Genomic DNA, 19,551 nt, shown 5'->3' on the forward strand with positions numbered 1-19,551 from the left:
AGTAGCATGAGTGGGCAATTTAGTGCAATGAGAAAAATGCTCTGCCTTTCTCATACAATGTCACTTCTCTATCTTTTACGGCCCTGACGACAACGTCTATCTCCTCGGCTGTGAACCACTGGCGTGCGCTTGGCAAATCCGCCGTTATAATAGCAATTCGCAATGGAACAAGCGCTGCTCTTAAAGGGAATGTGAGATGATGCTCTGATTGGTTTATTGCACGTTACGCCCAAACCACACCCATAAGTAATGTAGCTACTTCAGACCAACCCTTTTTAGATTTGCGCCAGGCGCAAAGTCATTTATCCTCCCAGCAAAATAACAACCAAGCTGAAGTCACGCCCACAAAGTTACTTGCGCTTTGCGTTTTGATACTTTCGTTTCAGATTGTCAAAATAGGGGGGTTACAGTACTAAGCAGGGCCGCGTTTGTGCAATGGGCTGGAGGGGTTGCTGCCCCGGGCCCCGGCCACTAGGGGGCCCGGCACGGGAGATATAAAAAAAAACCAGAACAATTTTTTTAAAATTTTATGCATCCACCCGGAGTGAAGTGCACGTTCTCTTAGCGTCCCGTATCGTTGCCGGTATCAAAGCATGCAAGACAACAATGGCTTCATGAAGGTGATTGGATACGGTCATTGGACAAATGCTGCGGTTATGTCTCGCACTGGACGCTCAGCGTCTCTGGCAGGGCCGGATTAAGACATTTGGAGGCCTGGGGCTAATTACCAGAATGAGGCCCCTATATCACCCCAACGCACATCATGACACACACACAAACCACGCCAGGTGCACTGACACATCAGTGCTTTAAAGTCCACAGAACCACTCTATAAATATGATCAGTTTAAACATGTGACTCACCATCATCACATCAGTGATATTAAAAGGTTTGTTTTCTGCTCTTTCTCAATTCAAACTCATCAATGAGCTCTTCAAAGTAGAGAAGAAGTTGAAAGAAAAGAAAGAAGTTGGCGCAGTATGTCATGCTCTATTGACTAGGGATGCACCAAATCCAGGATTGGGTCGAATATTGGGCTTTTGGACGGGATTCGGTTTCGGCCGAACTTTAAATTTGTTCCCACCGAACCCAAACCCTACGCTTGCACTACGCCGGTTACGCTGATTGAAATAATGACGCTGCCGTTGAATACGGGAATGTGTTTACGTAGCTAGGTGGTCCGTTCAAGGTAGTAGGCTGAGAGAAAGTGAAAATGGAACTCATAAGCAGAAAAAGTGTTGTGTGCAGTGGCGATTTCTTTAACTTTGTTATAGTTCATGTTGTTTTTCTCTCCCCCCCCCAAAAAAAAACCCCCCAAACAAACACATTTTTACAGTCTGTTGATGTTAACTTTGTTATAGTTCATGTTGTTCTTCTCCCCCTTAAATAAATACATCTTTAGCTATGCATTGATGTTTGTGTTAAATTTCATGTTTCAATTTCTGCTGTTTTGTCACCCGTTCTATTCAGTAGGTGTGGCGGGCAGCTGTGGAGCAGTGATCGGGCACCACCTCCAGATTTATAGCTTATATTCATTTAGTTACAGTTTGCGTAAATGTTATAAATGTGTATACATTTTGGATCCATCATGTACACTATGAACAGTGAGCAGCTGCAGAGCATTGACGGGTGACCCACTCCAACACCACTGGTCATTCTGGAAAAGTGTGTACAAGTCTCAATTATCCAGATAAATTTAAGTGCACCAGTTCTCAATGTTCTTGAGATTCAATTCACATTGAATATGAGATACAGGTGCTACAAGGGCATCAATAATAACCATTTTGGACAGTATTTATAATAAAATCATGTAAATGTACCTGTAGTTGTTACAAAATAAACCTGAACTTTCAAGGATTTCAAGTGTGCTTTTTAAAATACTTGTTATTTGTTTGTTAAAATCTGATACCTTTTGCAGGAGACACTTAACCCCAAATCTATATGATGCTTGAAATAATTATGGACATCAAATATCCACTTTAGATAAACTAGTTGCTGGAAATCTTAACCTGGAAAATTGGACATAAATGTTGATGGAATTTTATTTTGATCAATTTCACACAAATGTCATGTAATAAGGTAAAACATGTTCTTTGCATAACATTCCCATATCCTTTTGGTTACTCAAGGCTATCTTTCTGTCGCTTTGGATGAGTAATTTGTATATGTTACTTATCAACTGGAAGACATTTTGGTTATATGGTTTATTACAAGTTTACAAAATTACATGTCAACTAATGGTTGCTATGCAGGAATTATAATCCTAGGAACCAGATAACGGGACGAGTTGACCAATAACCTACACACATTTTCTTTGCTGTCTAAAACCAATGTAAAAACACACTGAATGGTTGATATCAGTAAACACCAGGAGACTATGGGTAAATTGGGCAGCCGTAAGCACACCCTCACAATTTCCCCAGAAATGGTATGGTCTCTAGTTTATAAAGTGCATTGACATTGGATTTGTCACTGATGTTTACTGATGTAAAAACTGCCAGCACATTGCAAATATGCTACCACATTATAATCACCAGCTGCATTACAGACATGGGCATTATTCCTACCACGTTAGCCTCCTTGGTCACTTTCTTTAGGCATGGATATAGAGATCCACAAACGTGCATACGACAGGCACAATATTTGTGTGAATTTAGTCTCCTCGTCCAGTTGTCATGTCTTATTTATGCGAATGCAATATAGGAAAATACAATACTATTTTACAGCAGTGCATAGCACAAAGGAGAAAATACAAACGTTTATGTAACCATAGCAAACACTTTTTAGGCAGAACTGTAAGCTAAAGGCTGTATGGTGAATTAGGCCTACAATCATGATAATTGGCGAAACCATTGTGCATGTAATTACTTCTGTTTTGAAGTAAATGTCTAGATGTTTGTGGTGACATTTTGATCAACATAACATAGCAATTGATAACGAAGGAAACAGCAGACAAATTAAGGCTACATTTTAATTTGCGTGAATGTACTAGAGTGTTGGCAATTTGTTTAATATAATGAGAAATTTATGATAGGCAAAAGTGACAAGAATAGATAAGAAGTAGGCCTACTTCAGAGATGACAGAGCATTTTAATTGTGATCTGAAAAATATAGGTACCAAAGCCACTGAGAAGAACTGTCATCACTAGCTGCACCATGGCCACTGCACAATCTATATAATTCCAGGAATCTGTGTGGGTGAGTGTGTGTTTATGTGTCTGTCACCAATTTTATCACAGGGACTGTGCACTGCTTATAGTTCAAGTAATCGGTATTTATGTGTTTCACTGACATCTTCAGCACCAACTGCATCATGGGCACTGCACGCGTATGTTTAATGTCATTCCTACTTCTATGACGAAAATGATTAGGCTACTTGAATATGGCTATAGCTCCTCCCCTAATTCCCAGTGCCTCTTCAGCCGTCTGAGCCTCTGTAGTCAGGGCTGACGGACACTTCAGAATTATGCCAAAACCTATACGATACAAGACTGAATTGAACAATATCCTTGTTATGTATTTACATTGAATAGGTTTATATGGAATTTGTTAAATTCCATGTCCTGATGCGCTTCGTTTTTGTGTCGTTATGTCAAACATGAGGAGACAAACTTCATGGCAGGAGGATATAGCCCGAAACTTTTCCAGACTGTTTCTGAGAAGTAAATCTCAGGATCACGAGAAAACAGACGATGAAGATATCAGGTTAGAAACTATCATTAAAAATCATAACACCAACAAGGTTTTCTAAACGTTTTACGTATTTTCTCAGGGGAGGCTCCAGCTTTTTGCGACGATGTATTAAACAGCTTTCGATGTGAAATTTGAGGACGATAGATCTTGGCATAAGACGCGAGTAGCCTTAGCAGTTAATGTAGCCTACAATGTGCTACTTCCTACATCTGAATGATATTGAAGACGTATATGTATTCAGTATTAACTTATCATTCCCAAAATAATAATTCAAGCTAAAGTAAACAGTATCCTGATTATTAACGTGCCAATCAAGCAGCGGCTACTGCGTCAACTGGCACAAATTCTGACCATCTGTCACCCTAAAGAAACAATTGTGTTGTTGTAACTCCTCTCTACAGTCACAATGGCCCCATGCAAAACACAGCTTCCACTGGCTATGATACCGGCTAGATAAGAGTATTTTAAGTAAATTTGTATTGCAAGGCACAGAGAATGTCTCAAATAGAAATATCACACAACTCTGAAATTTATTTTACCATTCACGTACAGTAGGAGGGCCAGCACTGTCTCTGATTGCTACACCTGCCTCAGGTACCACCTTTTGAGAACTGCAGCCCCCAGAGACTTGTGCAAACACGATACATCCAAAACAGGTTTAGTCAGGTATTGTGGTTCTACAAGGAGTTATGTCCAGATGTCAAAGCTGTAGACGATGCACACTATCACAGTTTACTGTGGAAGTCCTATGCAAAAAAACAAGCTACATAATATGGGATTGTGCAGGATCCAAAAATGACAAGAATGGCAATTACTCAGTTATTTTAGACTAGTACTGCCAAGAGGATTGCATTTTATGGTTTAGCTTATGGTCTATTGTTTTGTTTTTTTATCCAGTCCCAATGGCCAGGAGAACGGAGTCTGCAACCTAAGCACTGGGCCAAGTGATGGGGACCCATCCCTGCTACAGGAGCACCTATCCAAGGTACAAAACATACCGTACAGTTGCACCCCACTTAACTGCACAATAATACATAGAGGCCAAACCACTAAACCAGGCAGAATTGGTCAGTATAGCTGTCCTAGATGTAGCTTCTGTGCTGTATGAGGAGAGAATGTAAACACAGACGGAAGCTGTAACATCAGCGTTACTGGAGCTGGGTGTCGAGGACTACAGGGAAATGCATGTGGTATCTGCTGAAATTTGTATGAGGGTTGCATAAGATGTGGCCCTAGGGCTCTCTTGAAGCTCTCATACCCTGAGGCAGTGTGTGTTTTTGTGTGTGTGCCCCTTTTTTGGCTGCGTCTCAGTGAGCTGGTGAGTGTGTGCAAGTGTGTGTGTGTGCATGTACAGTATGAGAAAAAGTGAGTGTGCACGTGTGGTTCCAGAAGCTTTACATGGAATTTGACCAGGATACTGCCAAGTGGGGTTTTGCATGCAGAACTCATACTTTTCACTTTTTTTGACTAATTATGGACAGGCTCTTTCAATAGTATTTACAAAAAGTATTCCAAATAATATGAACAGTTTGGATACTATCAGTTATGTGGAGTTGTCAATAACAGCTATCACAACCCCCCCCTGCATCTTTTCTTCTATTAAAATCAATGCCCTCCCTTGAGCAGATTCATGACGTAAGTCTTTGCTATGAACCTGGGTAAGGTAACAGGTAGCTATTTTGTCTGTTGAATACAGTCTTATCATTCAGCTCCTAAATTTGCTTGTAGGAGAACTGGCAATCGGTGCTCTGGTGGGTTTGGTGCTCTCAACGCCATCAATGAGACTGGTAGCTCTGTCACAGAATGAGCTCTTGCACTACTCTATATACTCAGCCACTCAGCAGAGAGAGATGTGGTTATACTGTAAGAGATCAAATGTCGTCCCTGCTAAATCAGGCCAGCTCCCCCTTTGATGGGGGATATTAACCACAAGCAAGGTATTGACCTGGGCGAAAGTTGCAAATGAGTGTGCTGCCCTTTCTTATTTTATTATGACCTTCCAATAGTGTTGTGTGTATAGTCCACAAGATAGTCCATTTGCACCAAGCTCACGTCAACATCTCATGTGACTAGTTGAGATGCATGTGTATACATGTGTTTGTGCACGTGTGGGAGTGTGGGTGTACTGCACTCTCATGACCAGGAGGAGCTATATTAGGAGCACTTAAAAACTCTCCAGAGTTTGGGAATGCTGCAGTCACAACTGCATGTAAAACAACATCCAGAACTTACATTGCCTTGAGTACTATTTCATTCCCATTCCCCTGAAATCCTCCAACTCTTTTTCACACGGCCGTCCATAATGTCACTCAGCCGCAACGTGTGGTTGTGGAACTGGACCACTTTGTCATATGCTGATTTTGTCATATTTTCTCGTGTCACACTGTGCTTATTTACAGTGGAAACAGCAGGCATTTACTGTGAAGACTGGAAACATTAAAAGTTTCTGGAACCTTTAAGAAATTGTGACCCATGATAACAAGAAATTATGAAACTATGTCTCTCAGAGTGGCAAATCAGAAGCTAAAGTTAGGCAAACTCTGGTAATTTTGCATGATTCTGTGTGCATTTCTTAGTGTGGTGCGATTTTGTAAAAATGTTTGGCTTGTGACCCTTTTCTGCTGGTAAAATGTCTGTTCTTGGAAAAATAAAGTAGGTCAACAGCAACATTGAAAGGAGGCTGTTCTCCCCCTCAGTTTGTTGGCTTTGTCAGAAGGCCAAACAAGCAGAGAATGGGTTCATCAAAACACACAGTTCTTTCCCCTTCCTCTGACTTGCGGCTGGTACTCTCAGCGGTGAGAGCGACGGAGAGAGTTAGAAGTGGCAAGGGAGAGAGAGACTACAGTCGGCAGAGAGTGAGATGAAGGAAGAGAGGATGTGAACGAGGGCGTCTGTCTTATGGCATGAATGTTTTCATCAGGATGACTTGGTCTCCGTTTTGTATCTTCTTTTCTGAGGTGTGTCCTTGTTGTCCCGTTTTCAATACACACAAGCTAGTGTTTTCTTTAAATATCAAGTACTACAGTCGTGGCCAAAAGTATTGGCAGTGACATAATAATTTTTGCCCAAAAAAGCTTTTAAAACCAATTCAATGTGCATTATTGTTTTCCAGTATTCAACAGAAACGTGAAAACATTTTCCTCAAATACTAAACTAGCAAACTTTGCAAAACACAACATTTGTCACTGCCAAAACTTAAGGCCTTGACTGTACATCCCAGTTCTATCTGTAGCCAGCCCCTTCATATTTTCAAAGAAAGATTTCAGGTGAAAAGTTGTGGGGGGGGTTTCTTCATAAATATACATTTTGGGGCCTCCTCAAACACTAAAAGTGAAACTTGATCCTAACCAGTTATCATACACAACCCCACATGTGAGATGTGAAAATCTCAAAAAGGCAATTGTATGTCAAAATGAGTTTAGCCGTGTGTGAGTATTACCTACAGTGATTAAACAAGAAAAAAATACTTTCTTATTGAGTTACTCAATAACTAGCTCTTTCCTTCTAAATCCATAAACAGTTACTAGTGAGGAAAGAAAGGGTTGCGTGTCGGAACACACACATTATGTTTCAGATTGGGAGAAATGTATAGAAATGCTCTGGGGTCTCATTTATAAAACTGTGTGTAGGATTCTTACTAAAGTGTACGTACGCCCAAAAGCTTAAAATGGCGTACGCACACAAAACTTCAGATTTATAAAACCGTGCGTAGGCACACCTGTACGCAATGTTCCCTTTATAAATCACAGATTACCCACAAGTGTGCATACGTGAATCAGAATTGTACCCCACCCTGAACATGCCCATCTTTATATGGAGCTAAATCAGGGCCAAATGTTTTGTTAATTCGAGAGAAAAAAGTTTGACATTGAAAATGTACGTTTTGGTCGAAAACTTGAAAAATAAAACCATGTATTCAAAGAAAAAATAAGTGTACCAATTTTTTTTTCAGGTTGAATAAAATTTCAATAAAATTTTGGAATAATTTGAATAAGTTATTAATTTTCATTTTTCACTTTCATATTTTCACATAGTTTCACATTTTATGTTTTCAGATTCAAAACTTTTTTTTATGGCTTCAATTTTTTTCTTTGTATTTCAGTTTTTTTTTCTAGTTTCAGTTTTTTTTTTTCAGTTTCAGTTTTTTTTTTTTTCAGTTTCAGACTTTTGGCCCCGATTTTGCGTAGGGGGCGTGGCTTCAACTCAGAGGCGGGAATTGTGAGTGACAGCCTAAACACAGAGGCAGAAGACTCGGCAGTCGGCATGGCGTCCGCTCCGCCAACCCAGTCTCATACTTCTGCGTATCTATCATCTATGACACGGGTTTACACATCTATTTAGCGTGCCATATATTCGCCAAATTGCTGTTTTGAGTGCAGTTTATACTCAAATTCCTCCCATCAATTCTATCAACAGAAAATGCGTCTCTATCACACGCAGAACTTTATTAACTCTTTATCCATTATACGTCATCCTTCAGACTCTGATTTTACGGAGATTCACAATATCGAAGCTTCCAATTGTATTTTTTACACGTTTTTGTGGGGTTATGTTCACCTCAACCACCTTTAAATAACAACCAGTAATTATTATTTGCCACCAACACCAAGCAGCATTCTTGTAAATATAAATAAGAAAAAAAGATAGGCACACACACACCAGGAAATATAAGATGTAGTCTATAGACTACATCTTATATATCCTGTGTGTGTTTGCCTAGCAGCCTATAGACTACATCTTATATTTGTGGCACACACACGTGGTGTGTGTGCCTATCTTTTTTTCTTATTTATATTTAAATAAGAAAAAAAATATAGATACAGGCCAGGTTCTTGCCAGCTATGGAAGGGTGGGATGTGGAGATTTAAAAAAAAAAAGATTTCTGATTTAACTCTTTATAACTCGAGACAACATCATCTCAATATTTAGAGACAATATCATCTCAATATTTACCACACACGTGTAATTAGTGATCTCCGATTTGGCGTATATATGGCACGCAAAATAGATGTGAAAACCCGTGTCATAGATGATAGATACGCAGAAGTATGAGACTGGGTTGGCGGAGCAGACGCCATGCCGACTGCCGAGTCTTTTGCCTCTTTGTTAGGCTGTCACTCACAATTCCCGCCTCTGAGTCGAAGCCACGCCCCCTACGCAAAATTGGGGCCAAAAGTCTGAAACTGAAAAAAAAAAAGAAAAAAATAAATGAAACACAAAGAAAAAATTGAAGCCATAAAAACAAAGTTTTGAATCTGAAAACATGAAATGTGAAACTGTGAAAATATGAAAGTGAAAAATGAAAATGTATAACTTATTCAAAATTATTCCAAAATGTTATCGAACTTTTATTCAACCTAAAAAAAAAAATGTGTACACTTATTTTTTCTTTGAATACATGGTTTTATTTTTCAAGTTTTTGACCAAAACGTACATTTTCAATGTCAAACTTTAGTTTTTCGACTAAAGATTTTTTTTTCTCGAATTAACAAAACATTTGGCCCTGATTTAGCTCCATATTTTTTACCATAAATAGTCAATGCAAAGCACCTCATGAATGCTAATCTAGTATCTCATCATGACCCTGGCATACGATTGTTCTTTACGGTGAATCATAGTGCATGACAACTTCTCAGACACTGTTAGCCTATTGGTGGAGCCCGAAAACTCCGAAAATGTGGTGGCCGGAAGATCACCAATTTAAAAAAACTGTGCGAGTGGCGTCAACTGTGCCAGTGATACTGCGAGTTGAGATACAATTTTAAAACAAAAGTGTTTTGTTATGAACAGTAATCTATTGAAGTCTGGACTGATAATGAGGACGTAGAGTGTAGCGATTGCACGGGAGCTTTACGACTGTATTTACAGTTTTTGACATATGAGGATATTTGCACAGTATTAAATAAATATATTTAGTTATACACTGTGTTCTGCAGTTATCTAAAGATAGGATATGTGATGTTATCCTGTATTCCATGCAGTCGGGGAATCTCCCCCTCCTGAACTCCCGTAGTGGACAATCTGATGGTGAGGAAGTGCTAAATTTTTTATTTAAAATTTGAGTTGGATTGTACAAGGTGTTTATGGAACAAGAATCACTCAGTACAAGCGCAAATAATACTGCTGGATGTAATCTTCATGATAATCATGAAATTGAATGAAAAAAACGTGTGTGAGGAAAACAAAATATATAAATGTTCTAAATGAGTAATGTTCTTCCCACATTCAATTTCTGCAGTCTGACTACAGTATGGTCATCTGCGTCGCCAATTCCAACTGTTTTCAAAATGTGCGTAGGCCTACGGGAGGGTTAGAGTTTGCGTGGAGGACCGCACATTCTTCTGTCAAGTTCGTTTTAAATAAATCACAACCTTTGCGTGGAAAGTGGCCTACACACATTTTCAGCCCCGTTTTGTACGTACGTAAGCTTTATAAATGAGACCCCTGGGCAGAAAATTCTGGAAAAGGGTCTGTAACATTAGCTTCTGGGTAGACATGCTGATTTTTGCTACTAGAGTCAGAGAGATAGGGTTCTAGAAAGTCCTGTCTGTCCTTAATGTCCTTGTCATAATTGTGATGAACCCCACATCTGACAGTGTGACTCATATTAACAGTTCACTGTGAAGGGCTCAGTATGTTTTATTGTTGACTATTGTGATGTCATGGTATGGTGTAGAGATAATAGTGTTGAGTTTCCACTTTTATTTTGAAAATATTAGTTTATTAATATTAGTTTATTTTGAAGTTACGGGTGCTGGGTATCAATACTTGTACATACAATTACAAGTACAAGTATGTCAGCGATTTGGTGCATAAGTCTAATACTCTGTGGCAAAGTGCCTTTATGACATACTACATCTGGGGCCTATTCCATAAAGGCCGCTCAAAAAAGCTAGACTTAAGTTCTAAACAAGACTTGAATAAGTTTAATTAGTCAAGCGGGGCTTAAGCGGTTCCATAAAGGCCAATTTCAGCTCACGCAGTCCTACTAATTCAAGTCAGATTTACGTAGTCAAGCTAATTGCGCGTGCACCCTATTTTTTAACAGCCCGAGAGGTAAAACATGGATCATACAATTCACCACGGCAAAAGCAATGCACACGGCCACATGACTTCTTCCAGAAAGAACGTCCCCTTTAAATCGTGTACATTGACAGCTCCCTCATCCACCGCTTCAATCAATGTAAAATGACACGCCATTTGCCAGTATTTGTTTGTCATTGCTTTGTATAAAAGCATCTGCTATGGTATAAAATGTAAACGTAATTCTAAGATGAAGTAGTATGCCCCAAACATGCTGCATTTTATGCATAATGTCTGCAATAGTCCATGCTGTATAAGTACAGCTGCAGTACCTACCAAAAGTTAAAGAAAAGTAAGCCTTGTTCATTTCCATGGATCGTAATTCTGTGAAAGCAAAACATAGCCAGTTGTAATAAAATTAGGGCTGTCAAGCGTTTAAAATATTTAATCGCAATATTTCACATGATTATTCGCGATTAATCGCAAAACTATTTAATATGTAAAAATGTTACCCCAATAAATGATTACAAAAAGCAAAACATTAAAAGGGTGTACTTATAAACTTCAAATAGGCCTAACTGGATGATAATGTCCATATAAGAAGTTCAGATGGAACACAACTTAAATTGTGAGGGAGTTTTATGCACTCACTAACTATACTTCTGTAGCTATAATAAACATCTACAAAATTTGACATCTGGAAAATAAAATACATTTAAAATACATTTAAGACACGTTGTCTCATAGCCTACTACGACATCCTGCTCCATAATATTCAAATCTCACTCAAACATACTTCAGATACTTAAGCAACCACAGATTGACCTTAATATTGAAACATGACAGTTTCAATTTTGTTGAACAAGACAGTTTCAATTTTGTTGAACTCAGTCAGCTGCTCGCTTCTTTTGCAAGTGTTGCCTGCCATTTGTTACAGGAGCTAACGCTGCTGCTGCTACAGTGCTAACGCTGCTGCTGCTAGCTGTGTGCTTTGCTTGCATGCGATAGTTTAGGCTGGAAGTACTCCGGTGATAACTAAACTCAGCCTGACAATCAGTACCCACAGCCTTTTGTCAGCCGAGCTGTCTCTCAACTTCTCGAAATGGAACTTCCCATCTAAAACCCCTCTCTCCATCATTCAGCTACCATCAGCAGTCAAAGTCATGTGACGACAGGCGATTCCCAGGGTCAAAAAGAAACTTGCGTTAACGGCAAGCGTTTTTTTTTTTCGCGTTAAAGTGAGATTGCGCTAACGTGTTAACGCGTTAACTTTGACAGCCCTAAATAAAATCATCATGCATTTAGATTGTTATTAGTCAAATTGAATTTAATCATAGAACATAAAGGAACATTTTTTTATATCTATACATAGTATTCATATCTCATCATACCCCTTAATGCCCCTTTTTGAAGTGTTTCTCCATATCACTGAGGATGTAAGAGGCTGTTACATGATAGATTCCTCTTGGCTTTGCTAATCAGTATTCTCAAGTGTTCCTCATCAGTGTCTACAACTTTACTGTTAAAGCTGGTGTAGGGAAGGTTTGCAGGTTAGCTATTTTAGCTATAACGATTGCAACAATGCCAAACGATTCAGACCATAACATCCCACCCCTTCCCTTCAAAGCCACTCCCACAAAACACATGACTACAGAACTGCTGGGAGACTAGTCTAGTTAGTCCACGAGATAGAGCTTTTGAGAGACCAGCATTGTTTTTTTGCCCATGTCGCATTCAAATGTGAACAAACACAACACTATCCTAATGAACATAAAGATTGTTAACGTTAGTATTCACTACTTTCAAGCTAGCATGTTAGTATTGGGACATTCTATAATAGAGTTTTAACCTATTGCTGCACTGTAAAAAAATATTATAAAAAAATACTGTACTTTTTCTGTAAATTTTAGGTGTATTTCTGAATGACAGGTAATGCAGATAGAAAGACAATGGCAAACTGTAAATTTATAATTTTACATAAGAATTACAGCCAAATGCTGTTTCTTAAAAATACACTAAAATGTCTGTTCTAACAAATATTAATAACATTTTCACAAAAAATTTCTGTCAAAACACACAACTTCACTTTATCAAAAGTAGCTATTTTAACAGTTTTTTGCTGATATTTGCTTTCATCCCACGGACAAATAACTTAATAACATAGTTTTTGGTTTAGACATAGGAACCTTGAATTGTGAATTGAGCTCGGGTAGTTGACGTCATGCAATCCCAGCATGCACCAATCAATATCAAAGTCTACAAAAGCCTGCAAAAGCCTTTTTGGGGCTATCTCATTGTTTATGATCATTGACCAATGCTCTTTTAGTGAAGCTCTCTTTTGGAAGTCTGCTAAATGAATAAATGTAAAGACACCAGGGGCCGGTATTTCAAAATGATCCCACAGGATTAATCCTCCTGGATTGGATTAAATCCTGATCAGATCCTAAAAAACGGTATTTCAAAGCAAATCTGATCCTGAAGATTCAGATTCAGATTCGGGAATCCAATCCTGCCTTTGATCGGGATAAAAGACTGCCGTTGAGTATTTCAAAACTTTAGTGGGAAATCTGGATCAGTTTGATCCTAAAAATCAGGATTACCCTGATCCCACCTCAGAGGTGGATTTGAGGGAGATTACATGTAACGGTTTCAACAGCCGTGTAACAGAGTGTAACTTCTCCCAAAAGTTCTTTGTTTGATACAGATATAGCTTCACTGCTGTTTGATCAATATTTATTTTCTTTGCACATTCCTTTCTTTTTCAGCAAACACCGTGAAAATGAATGCCTTATTTAATTTAACAGTTTTTTGTTAAATTACACCCACTGATAAAGGCCTCCACTGAAAATCTGTCAAATGTATTTATTAACATGCATTCAGCACACACTTAATTTTCATAGCCAAAGCTCAAAAGGTTATGCCATTTGGAGCAGGTCTGTGTTAACTGGCTGTCTTCTCTTTCCACAAACATCTGTAAAGAAAAACAAATATTACGGTTTTAGGGCTGTCCCTTTTGTTGACAACTGTTTCCTAAAAAGATATGTACAACACATTTTAAAATCTACACACAATTCCTTGTGAGTAAATGCATTAAAATGTGAACTGTGGATCGCAACACACCGACGCTAGCCTATTTACTAACTTGTTAGCTCCATAACACTGAAGTCAATGGAGCAGGGTTAGCTCGCATTAACGCGAACTCGGCTTTAATTGACTTCGCCAAGCTTTCAACTTTGCGATAATTTACGTAATTTGTTAACTCAATATAATGGTTGCCTTTCATCTAGTCTTAGGACGCATTAACACTGACCAAGATTATACTTACATTTAGAGACAATTAGTTATGCCAACTTCTCCTTTTTTTTGGTAAAATGTTCGCTCCATTTCCTGTTTCCTATCTGTGATCCAGGGGGCGTGACGGATTTGGACATCCCAATCTGCCAGTATCAGGATCACTCTGATCCAATCCGGCAAAGTTTTGAAATACCGTGATGGATCAGGTTGATCCGTGGTTGACGACAGGGGGATTTGGTTATCCTGATCATTCTGATCTGGATTGCAAGTTTTGAAATACTGGCCCCAGAGTAGGACAAAGGAAATTTGAGTAGATAGTTGTGTAGTGGCAGCGCTCCCAGAATTCCCCTCGGCAAGCTGAAAAGCTACAGAGTTAAGTTTGAGCTTAGTTAGATAAGCATTGTTTGGAGTTTTGTTGTTGTGTTTGTTCTATTTTGGTATGTGTAATGTGATGGTCTGTAGTTTGGATTAGGGCTGGGCGATAAATCGATAAAAATAACTATCGAAGTAATGACTTCCCTCGAATAAAAGAAATCGTAACATTAATTCATTTTCAATAATATCGATAATGTCGATGGAGAATAATTAGGAACAGCAGTCCATTTAATTTCTGTGATGCAGCAGGAAGTTGCGGAGAAATAGCCTACACTCACTAAAATATACTGAGCACGTCGAGTGGAGTACCTAATGTAAACCTAATGTAAAAATTAGTCTTATTGCCGAAAACAGTGGCAGCGATAGCCATGGCGAGGGAGCAACTTCCAAGAAGAAATTGTTGATAAAAAGGGTTAGTCTTGTTCAGTAATTTGAAAGTTGTTTGGCTTTTTGAAATCCGACAAAGAGCAGGTAATGTTCGGTGCAAATTGGTGTAGTAAACAAACAGGTGGTTACCAAATCTGCTAATACGACAAACTGCAAATGTGGAGTTCTTGTTTATTGAATGTAAAACTGTAAAATTATGAACTTTGTGACATGACGTGAAGACAAGGTTGCCGCTCGACTATGCGTCTGTACCGGCAACATTCTCACTCAAATTTCAAGACTTTCGTGACCCAAATCAAAATTCTGATGCGACAGATCAATGGGTAATCGCTTTCTCTCTTAAAGGCTGTCCTCCTCGACCTTTTTGTTCTTTTTAAATCTAACTATTTGTATTATCCGTGTGTTCCTTTTGACATTTAAAATGCTATCCATTCCCGGTTTTCTGCAACCACGTTGTGCGCGCATCCCGAATGTTTACAAACAAATAATTGGTCTATTGATAAAAAGCAAGGTTTTATAAAGCTTAAGTTACTTGACCCCAGGTACACGCTCCCTGGCTGCAAACATTTCTCTCACACTGCTCTGCTTAAACCTTATGCCGAGTGTTGGGAAAAAAGTTGAGGAGGAGACTTATTTAGCTTCTACTATAGATCTGTGGTCTATCGTTTAATTATCGTTATCGGATGTAAATATAAATATCTATATAGATCATTTTTGACCCATATCGCCCATCCCTAGTTTGGATACATTAAGTGTTCACCCCGAGTGTGAATGTTGTCCAGTTAGATCGGGATCTAACCTGTCTTTAGACCTACGCCTAGACCTTTAGACCTAATTCAGTTTTTTTTACAGAGAAGTTGAATTAATAAAAGTCATATTTACCGGCAAAGAACAGCCTGTAATGTGATATAACAGATATATCTCGTACATTTGGTACCATTTGCCGTAATTTAATGGGTTATTGGGATGTTTATTTACGTTTTTGGGGGCATATTTTCAGTTGGCCTAGTATTATTTGAATCGTGATTCCATCTGAGATAGCTACTGCTGGTAACGTCATTGTTAAAATAAGCTTCAATAGGTTTTTTTTTTATTAATGAATTAATGCCATATGAGTAGGCTAAATGCCTGAAAATATCACAAGAAGGGAAAAACTTACAATGACGTTTAAGTCATAGAGATTAGGTCAATTTATACACCGGTCTTCCAAATGTATTCGTTTTGATTCAACTATGAGGTTGCTGATCACCATTCCCTCTTGCAGGGGAAACGAGAAGACAACTATTTCATTCTACTCTTCACTTAGTATTTGGAGTTGTAAATGAGCAGAAAAAAATATATGTATATGCTTTTAAATATATGTAATCTTTAAAAATAAGTCGGCTATGCATTTTTATATAAAATGTACAGAAATATCAGTTGTAAAATGCAATTTAAATATGGACCCCTGCAACCAACGCAAGCAAGCACACCCTACAATTTCTCCAGAAATTGTACCCTCTCTAGTTGATTTTATATTACCGTCAAACCTTTAGATGTATTGGTTGCCATCAAGATGTGAAGTTTATTTCAACAAATATGAAAAAACAACATTGCCTACACCATCTCTAAGTCTGCTTACTCACTAACATGGCTGTCATTTTGTAAACAGTGTCTGGCTGTCGCCAGAAAAACTTAAACGTTTGAACTTAATTAGTAGTAAGAGATACTTCAATTATAGCAAATTGGCTTGTCTGACAACGCAGATATAATCTTGTTCAATAAACAACAAACATTTTGCACTTTTTCACAACATATTTTATGTACGTCTGATTTTTTCGATGTATTCATTTACACTGCAGCGATTCTGATTTGATTATGCTTAAAAAACAGGCAAGAATATGTTCCTAATCTAATCCCAGCTAAAAAACAAAAAATTGTCCATCTAAATGATCCATCCTTTATATAGGAACAAATAGAATCACTTGTACAACAGCAGGTCCATTGAGAACTACCATTCAGACAAACACCCTGGGAAGCAGGTGCTGGGGATCGATAAATCATTTCTTATCGGAGAAACTAAAGTGATCTCATTGGATTAAGTCTTCCCAGGGGATTGGTTGTGTGACCAGTCACTAAATGATCCCTGCAGCCTCCATTGCTCTGGCTTTGTGTCTGGACTTTGAGAAACAGCTGTCTGATTGGTGATGTTAATTCCTCCCCTCGGGGTTCCTCCTCCCACGTGTCAAGGTGTCATGGTGTCATGGTTGACATCGAACTGCTTCCTGTCTTCATTTCTGCTATCAGACAGACAGGAAGTGCTCCTGCATGGGTGCCAAACAATCATACTACAGTTCCACAGCATGAGTCTGTGCTACCGCCCAAAGTTGCTATAAGTCCAAGAGCTTGGGTATTCCCATCGACTTTTACAGGATATTTTAGGTGTTTCTGAAAATCAATGAATAAAGTGTTTCTCGTGTTGTGTCAAGGCTACAGCTTCATACACAGTTCAAACCAGTTTAAACCAGTTTACAAAAAACTGCATAAACTAAACAATGATTCAATAATCGGTAAATCCTATAGGAATTTTGTTTTCTGTAATCAAATATTTAACACACCAGGCCAGCATCTGTGACGCCCAGCCAGTCCAGAAATGCGTGACTTGCTGGTCCCTCCCTCTCCCCTGTGCACCATTCATGCGTTGAAGAAGGCTCACTGACAGGATGGATGTAGAGAGCATGCTGCAAAGTGTCAGCTCTCTGAACCAAGACCCCCACCAAAAACATGCACACACACAAGCTACTTTAACACCCTGTGGCACAGTGAGGGTTAACTCCATTGTGGGTTGGGTTACAGGGGGGAGGGGAGCCACGCGGAGGGTTTTATAGACACTTTTGCATCAGAGAGAGAGAGCTGTTGCTGGCTGATTCTGTCGGTAAGGACAGGCTGGCATGAAGAGAGAACGAGAGAGAGAGAACGAGAGAGAGAGAGAGAACAAGAGAGAGAGATAAAGAGACTGTTCTGCTGAGTCCTTCCTCCTCTCCCTGCCAGGGTACAGCTGCTACAACGACAGCAACCTCGCCGTTGACAAAGTTAATCTGTGGGGTTTTTTCTCTCTCTTTTTGTCCCCCTCTGTCCTCTTCCATATCGCCACTTTTAGGTGTTCCGGAGCACCGAGGAAGAGCTTTACGGAGAGAAGCCAGATAGGAGGGAAGGAGCAGAGGAGGGAGTAGCAGAGGGAGGAGGGGAGAGGAGTGTGTCTCACGATGCTGGGGCTTCCTCCCATTACCAGCTCCCCATCCAGCTCCCTGCCGACTCACCCCAGGAGCCTGTCTCCCCACCCACTCCTTTGCCAGTAGAGAACTCCTTCCTCAAAAGGCTAAGCAGCCTGTTCCAGTTCAGGGCTGAATCCAGAGAAACCACTCAGCCCGAGGAACAAGCGGTAGAGAATAAGGAGGAGGAGACAGCAGACCTCACAGGAATGACATGTGGCGCAGACGGGGACCAGGGACACTGTGACATCGCCCAGAGCGGGACGCCAACGGGGATAAAGAGAGAGACAGAGGAGTGCGTGGACAGACTGTCTCTGTCTGTGACTGACCCAGAGGGTTCATTGTCATATCGACTGGTGAACACGGACGCACAGACTGTGGAGACCCGGTGAGTCCTGGACTTCCTGCTTTGGCTTTTGAAGTATTTGTGTGAGGGAGACAGAACTGTGGTAGTGAAAACTCAACAACTTTGGCTGTTGTCACAATAAAACTGGAGTTACAAAGTATCATTAATCAAGAGACCATCTGTCAATCCAAACCCCAAAGATGTTCTCGTTTCTAAATGCACAACAGCAATCCTAACACAAGTACACACAAACACGATAGTTTTCATCACAGAACAGGCAGGCAATACCTCACCTTACGACTATGGCAACATCATAGAGGTAAGGCTGATGGAATCCTAGACTCTGTATTAGCTCTTCTGTTAGACTATGATAACTTTATTCTCTATCAGAAGAAATATATATCCCAATGAACGGAATGGAGAACCTTACACAGTTTATTTTTAAGAATTGCTTAGTAGCAAGTTTGTTCATGTCTGTCTTGCTAGCTTGTACATTTACCATGAGCCTTAAAGGGGTTTCATGCAGTAGTCACAGATTCAGAAATGCAGTGTTGCATCATACAGTCCTTTTATAGATTTTACAAAATGATGACATGATTGTTGTCGGGGCTGTAGTAGAATGTGCATGACATTTGTCAACAAGTTAGATCTACAGCCATTTTGTGGTTCATATTGTTGTGGAGTATGAAAACCAAAAAAACACGCATGCTCTGGAACCTCAACTTCTCCCACAATGTAGTTTGTCAGAATGTTGCAGCAACCTACTGGCAATGTTGCTACAATGCTGGGTGTCAGCTTGGGAGTTAACTTACCTGGGAATGTCACATAACCTGCTTTTTGGAATACCCCCCTGGAATAGAGTGAGTGTTGTGTTACCAGCATAGAGGTGGATAAACTTCAAAGGCATCTCTAGCGGTCCTGCTAGCAATTAGCACCGTTGTGCCAGTTATGGAATGTGTGTGTGTGTGTGTGTGTGTGTCAGAGCAGCCACTGGGCATGGGTGTTGGCACCTGCATCAGGGCAACTAGTGAGATCGTCAGCCAAGCGGGCGATGCCCTATCTTAACACTCTGCATGTAACAATGTAGGGGCACATCAACCCTGTGATGCCAGCCAGTGTTTGGGACAACAGTGCTTCTTGGCACCACGGTTGTACGATAGAGCTTTCTAGAATGTGTGCACA

The 19,551-nt window shown here is 39.7% G+C and overlaps 1 protein-coding gene across 2 annotated transcripts in view; it reads left to right on the plus strand.

Annotated features, from left to right (window-relative positions):
• Positions 1 to 3,422: 3,422 nt before the first annotated feature.
• The window catches only part of LOC146288807 (uncharacterized), a 68,203-nt gene continuing 52,074 nt past the window's right edge, over positions 3,423 to 19,551 (plus strand). For both annotated transcript variants that reach the window (XM_084698284.1, XM_084698285.1), the window contains exons 1-3: positions 3,423 to 3,705; positions 4,591 to 4,678; positions 17,912 to 18,411. In XM_084698284.1, the coding sequence (XP_084554410.1) occupies positions 3,590 to 3,705; positions 4,591 to 4,678; positions 17,912 to 18,411 (704 nt within the window). In that variant the 5' untranslated portion in view covers positions 3,423 to 3,589. The remainder of the gene's footprint in view (positions 3,706 to 4,590; positions 4,679 to 17,911; positions 18,412 to 19,551) is intronic.

This window comes from Hypomesus nipponensis, chromosome 5, assembly GCF_054491055.1.
Source record: "Hypomesus nipponensis isolate SF chromosome 5, ASM5449105v1, whole genome shotgun sequence".
Classification (NCBI taxonomy): domain Eukaryota; kingdom Metazoa; phylum Chordata; class Actinopteri; order Osmeriformes; family Osmeridae; genus Hypomesus; species Hypomesus nipponensis.